Raw genomic sequence first — 6,607 nt, forward strand, 5'->3', positions numbered from 1 at the left:
CTGCCAATCTCTTGCTTCAGTAAAGACAATTAAAACCAAATATAATATGACCTTTTGAAAGACTCCACAAGAAAAGTAAGTTTCCTAAATGAAGACATATTATGTCTTTTAAGGCTCAGCATGAAAAGGTTTTGTATCACCTACACCACTGTTCTACTTCATTGCTACTTGTGATGGAGAATTGAATTCAGTTAAATCTAATGTCGTCTTATATATCTAATTAAAATAAGTCAGTATTTCACTTTCTATTTATGGAAAAGGGAATTCTGAGCTTATCATTGATAATACACTAATAACCCTAAAAAGAACAACAGTAATATGAAAACAGGTAAAATATCAATGTTTCAAACAAACTGAGTTTCATTTTCACTTTTCTAAAACATAACACAAAAGTGTCCAAAGCGGGCCACGGTGGCTCAGCGGCAAGAACGCTTGCCTGCCATGCCAGAGGACCCGGGTTCGTTTCCCGGTGCCTGCCCATGTAAAAAAAAAAAAGTGTCCAAAGCAAGCCTTATCCAAAATCATCAAAGACATTTAAAATCTTCATGAAAATTTTATCCTTCTCTCCTGCCATGCAGGAGACCCAGGTTTGATTCCTGGCCCATGCACTGACACCTCTTCCCACCAAAAAAATTCAACAAAATGGTGCTAGATAGTCACATGGAAAAAGACTCCCACCACACAGCATACAAAAAAAATTGTTTTAATCTTTTTGCGAACCATCATACATCATGTGACTGTAAGATCAACTGACCACTGAAATTACTCTTATTTCTATAAGACAGTTGAATTTCCTGCCTTAATTAGAAAGTGTTAAAATTTGCATCATATTGAAAATAAAAGGTTACAAGAACCTATATTCATAAAATTTACTGCATAAAGGTTCCTCCATTTATACAGAATCTTTTTGAATCACATATCTTTTTAATACTTTTATTGATAAAACAAAATACAAATACAAACATTCTTAACATACACAAACATTCCATACATGATGTACAATCAATGGCCCACAATATCATCACATAGTTGTATATTCATCACCATATACATAATTTTTTAAAATGAAGATCTACCATATGGCTTTGCTCAATAACATTAACTTCGGCAACTTCAGAGCAGTATTAATTCCATCCCTCCTAGTACAATGTTTTGCCCATCAAAAGAACACCGTGTTTCCTTTATAAATTAATAACTGTCACAAGGAAGTTGATAAACAATTCTGACAGTATGGCAACAACAGGATAATGTGCAATATATTCAAATTACCAAAATTATTTCTGATCATTTTCCTCTTCCTTTGCTAAAATATAAATGAAGTTTAACAAGGCTCCACTCACACTGAGCACAAGTTAAAACACATTTAAAATTCAACATCTTTGCCTAAGGTAAACTTTTCATTGCAAATAAGTCAATTTCAATATATTTTATATAATTATTAATACGTCCTGACATCTGAAAGGATTTGTGGTTCCATACAAATAAGCCTTCCAAAATTGTGTTCCCCTCTCCTAAACTGATTTCTTAAAACTCACTGCAGAGAAACACAGGAAGTTTCTTGGTAGATGACAAAAAGGAATTTTTCCTCAAAAACCAAGTAACACAGAATTTATTAGAATTCACCAAAACTGTCAGCACGTAAATGGCAATAGAGCAGAATGAATACTCAGGAACTAGTGATTAAAGGCCGGGGAATTTCCTATCAGTTAAGAAGTCATTAAGCAGACTTTCACCTTGATGCTAAAGCCACAGATACCCGACCCTGAGAACCTGCCAGCACTACTACTTCGATTACTTAAAAGTGAGTAGGACTACACAAACCTCGAGCAGGTCTTCTTGGTTTTTGTTTTCTCCCATGATGCATAAATAGTTCACCATATAACTACATACACATAAGAAGGTGACAGCCACCCTTCAACGCCTATTCGGATGATTTCAATTCTCTCTCGTCAAAAGAAAGGCATAACTAGCCACCAGAGGTACCTAAACGGAACTCTTCCCTCAGCAAGACAACGCAAATCTGCTGCAGCCAAAGAATGACTAGCGCTCCTTGCGAGCTGGCACAGGAGATGGAAAGCTACACCATGGCAAGGTCTGTGCAGAGGAGCAGACAGCAGGTCTGCGGCAACTTCCTCCTCACCTGCCAAAAAACAGTCAGGCTTCTTCAGACCTATAGGCGGAAACTTGGCATCCTCACTCCCACTTGCTACCTGACAATTTACAACCTGACAACGCCTTCTAATTAGGAACGTTCTAGCCTTTTATAGCTGAAAAATTAGACTGCTTCCCACAAGATAAACTAGGCATTGACGCCTATTAGTGAAAACTCCCTCTGTATCAAACCCGCAGTTTCACTACTGAACCTGACAAGCCAGTGACCAGGCTACTCCACAGTAGAGAGGGGAGGTGCACACCCAGCTCTGCTAGGAGTGGAATGGGAAAAAGAGGACAGCAGCAAGGGACGAAGGGCAAAGGCGTGAACAGCGAGCGTCCAAGCAGGGCTGGGGCTCAGCGCACCCGCTGGCGACAGACAGACAGCGGCAGCCACGCCGGAGCCGGGGTGCAGGCTGCAAAGCGAGGTCCCCCGCTGCGGAAGCTGCCCCCGCGTCTCGCCCGGCGGGGGCGCGCGCAACAGGCACACACACCCCCTGCAGCCATCCGCCTCTCCTCCCAGGAAACACTCGCACCGATGCGCACCCCACCCAGGGCTCACGCGCACACGCCCCTCAGGCCCGGCAGCAAGCTGGCGGCGCTTACGTACCCAGCAACACGCAGAGCACATCGAGGGCCACGTACGGCAGCCGCGTCTTGTCAAACATGGTCTCGGCCCGGGCTGCCCCGCACTGGCGGCGGACCGAGCTGCGGGCCGGAGGTCGAGGTACCCGATTCACAAGCCCGCGGCAGGCGCTGACGACGGCCCTCAGCTACGGCTCCTTCCAGCCGGGGAAGAGCAGTCGAGAGGCGGACTGGCACCGGGCGGCGTTCCGACCGCCAGCAATGGCGCCCGGGACCCCTCTCCTCGCCAGCCCCGCAACCACTCGATTAGGGCCGAGACGCGCGCGCTAGCCGCTTCGTCGCCGCAGGCCCTCCTCAGTCGGGCCTGGCCTGCCCTCGCTGTCCGCGGCTCGGATTCCAGCGCTGTCTCCGACAGGCGGGGCGTCTGGACTCTGCTTTAAGGATGGGGACCGGTAAGGAGGAGGAACGTGGGCTCGGGCCCCTCCCGCTGGGCAGCGCGGGACCGGCCAGCGCGCTAGCCGACCGAGGGAGCGCCGCCGGGGCGGGGGGGGCGGCGACGGGCTGAGGGGTGTGGCCGGGAAACACCAGGCCGGGACGGAAGAGCCAATCAGCGCTGCCGACCCCGCCCTCCGGCGGCGGAGCCCGCCCCTGCAGTTGGACGCGCCGCGGCCCCGCGGGTCGGGCAGGGGCCTCCCGTGCGGCGCCAGGAGCGTTTGTTCAGCCCGGTCTTCTGGTGGTCGCCTGGGACGTTGTTAGCCCAGGCGCCCGGCCTTGCTGCGAGGGAGGGAGACGTCGGCCCCCTCGGTCCCAGGATCCCATAGTCCTGGCTGCTGCCGCATCCCTCTGCTTACATAGGGGTGGTGTAATAAAGAGGTCCCGGTTAAGCAGCGAGCACGCCGGGTCCTGTCTCCCGAGAAGACCCTAATGCAGATTTAGGAACGTCAGTTTCCTGATCTGTTAAATGGGGATGTTGATCATTCCTGCTCTGTGTTCCGGTCAAGGGGAAGTGGTGAAGCCCGCAGAAGATAATACTAAAGTATTTTATAAAGGGTAAAACCCTCTAGATGTTAACCATGGGGTATCTTGTCTTTATTCATAGCTTAAAGACTTAAAACGCAAATCACAAAAGGTACCTGCTGCTGTTCAGACTGAGAAGCACCCCTGAAACCAAAGGAGAGATAGCATCACACTCGGGAAGCCTGATGGTATAACCAGCCCCACGTGATTCCCCACAGCAACAACAACAACAAAAGTGTATTTGAAGCAGCATGTTTTTCTTTTAAAAAGAATGTAAATAATGGATTTTGTTTTAATATTTTTAGGAAGTCTTAAACAATTTACATTTGAGAAAGATGTGTCGTTTATCCTGTCCCATCCCTTCGTTCAAGAGTAACTAGGCGCCCGTTGGTAGAGCCACAATATACTTGAAATTACTTAGATTATAGTGTGATATCTAAATACTTTCCATTCAGAAGCATTTATTGCGTTCCTACTTTGCCGGCCACAGCTTAGGCACAATATTTTAACTTTTGAAATAAATATTTTTTAAATGCTTTTTCAAAAGTAAGCAAATTCCTCGTTGATTAATGAATTTGTGCTTTGTTTATTCACTTATTCATTCGTTCAACATTTATTGAGGATCCAGTATATTTCAGATCCTCACACAGATGTGGTGAAACTAAGATGAGTAAAAGAAGGCCTCTGTCTTCAGGGAGCCTGCTGTCCAGTTAGGAAGACTGGTCTTCAGTGGGCGCAGGAAGCAATAAGTGGAAGTTTTCCCTGAGAGATCTGAAACATTGCAGTGAGTTGAGGGCTTACATTGTTCTCTTCTGCCCCTCTTCCATACCAATAAACGTTTTCTTAGGTGAAAAGGAAGTAAAGAAAACGGCTGATACATTAACAGGTGCTTTTTGCCCTTTGGACCAGGTAAAAGTAATGGCTTTTAAAATAAATAAACCAAAGTTCATTAAAATGCATTCAGTAATATCCTTGTGATTTTTAAGAGGATCTATGCCATCAGCAGATTATGAGCAATTAGTAAATCCTCATTTGAATAAATTACAAGATAAGCAAGTTATAAATTATATAAGTAAGTTATGATGCGTAATAATGAAATGATTGGCTGCATCCACTGCTCAACTTAGTACTTAGACCTTGATCGTTGATTGAGTCCACTATCCTTTTCTTGTTCATGGTTCAGGAGAGGTAACCACTACCCTGAATTTTGTGTTTATCTGGCCCTTGCTTTCCAGAGAAGAGTTAGCAGTTTGTTAGCTATAAAGTATGTCTGGAGGCAAACAAAACTCACTGAAAACATGTGTGAAGATATATCAATAAAAATATTTTTTAAAAACTCACTGAAAAGAGGTAATGCCAAACTGAAACGGTAATTTAAAACAATCCAGTAATAAAAGGAAATCACAATCTCTTTAATGCACTAAAAACAAAATAAACCTTATCTTTTAAACCAGATTATCTAGATTCCTTTTCTATGTTTATTTCCATTTGTTATCTTCTATCATTCCTAAAATCTTATTTATGGCTCCAGCCCATTTTTTCAGGCTTTCCACAAGGTATTAGGAGATTTGTAATCTGGCTCTGTTAACACTTGAGCCAGATTACAAATATGAGGAAGCTCAGTATGGTAGTTACAATAGTTAGTGAAAAAACATAAAAAGGAAATGAATCTCTAGATCAGAATTGGGGCCCTGGAGCTGGACAGTCCATCTCCACCAAGACATAGTGTCAAGCTTGGAGAGTCAGAGTTTTATTCTGTTGTTGTTGCTGTTTTAGGGAAACTGTGTGTTCTTAATTGGCTTGCTGTGATGATCAAACACAAAAGTATTTGTAGACATACTATACATATTTTTTTCAAAGTTTTTTGTGAATCCGCGTCCATTATTTCCACTTCCCCACCACCCACTCAACCATGCCATGGTTCCCTAATCCATGGAAGATATGGGATTGATTTGACATTGACTTGTTCTTAGACCCGGCTCTAATGATCACTACTTCCTTTCTCTTGGATGCTCACAAATTATTTCTGTAACAATCTGTTAAAAAATTTATCACCAGAAATAGGTAAGTTATATACCTATAAAATAGCTATAAAAAAATCTATAGGGCGGGCCGCGGTGGCTCAGCGGGCAAAGTGCTTGCCTGCCATGCCGGAGGACCTCGGTTCGATTCCCGGCCCCAGCCCATGTAAAAAACAAACAAACAAACAAAATACAATAAAACAAGAAAATGTTTAAAGATGTTTCCCTTTCTTCCTTCCATCCTTCCTTCCTTCTCTCTGTCTTTCCTTCCCTTCCTCCCTCTCTCTTTAAAAAAAAAAAAAAAAAAAAAAAAAAAAAAAATCTATAGCCAGGCTGGCCACAGTAGCTCAGCAGGCAGAGTTCTCACCTGCCATGCAGGAGACCCGAGTTCGATTGCCGGTGCCTGCCCATGTAAACAATAAATCCATAGCCATAAAGAGATCACATATCTTGTACTTTAAAAACAAATATTGGGTAGGATTATCATCCAGTTACTGGTCTATTATCAGAATCCACCTTTAACCTATTTTGAAAATCGTAATAAAATTTTTCCTTCTCTCATCCTCTGATTCAATTTTCTGTTCACAAGCTCTGGTCTGTACCCTTCTTCCATTGTGCGTGGCACTGCCCTAGCACTCATCCCTGTATTGAAGTGCCTGGTTTTTTTATTTCCTCGAGGGAAGGAAATAGGCCTTCTTTGGCATTATATTACCAGCACCTAGAATTGTTCCTGGCACATTGAAAACAATGCAATTTTTTAAAAAATCAGTTAAAAAGGTTGAATAAACGAATGAGAAAAAGAAAAGTGAAACAAGAATTCAGGAGAGAATCAA

The 6,607-nt window shown here is 43.6% G+C and overlaps 1 protein-coding gene across 4 annotated transcripts in view; it reads right to left on the reverse strand.

Annotated features, from left to right (window-relative positions):
* PLPP1 (phospholipid phosphatase 1) overlaps window positions 1-3,281 on the reverse strand; it is a 151,765-nt gene extending 148,484 nt beyond the window's left edge. For 2 of the 4 annotated variants that reach the window (XM_077117156.1, XM_077117155.1), the window contains exon 1: window positions 2,762-3,281. In XM_077117156.1, coding sequence (XP_076973271.1) covers window positions 2,762-2,819 — 58 coding nt within the window. In that variant the 5' untranslated portion in view covers window positions 2,820-3,281. Of the gene's footprint in view, window positions 1-1,821; window positions 2,532-2,645; window positions 2,674-2,761 lie in introns of those variants that run through there. The other 2 variants (XM_077117159.1, XM_077117158.1) reach the window with 2 other exon arrangements.
* Window positions 3,282-6,607: the final 3,326 nt, after the last annotated feature.

Source organism: Tamandua tetradactyla, chromosome 9 (assembly GCF_023851605.1).
Source record: "Tamandua tetradactyla isolate mTamTet1 chromosome 9, mTamTet1.pri, whole genome shotgun sequence".
NCBI classification, from domain to species: domain Eukaryota; kingdom Metazoa; phylum Chordata; class Mammalia; order Pilosa; family Myrmecophagidae; genus Tamandua; species Tamandua tetradactyla.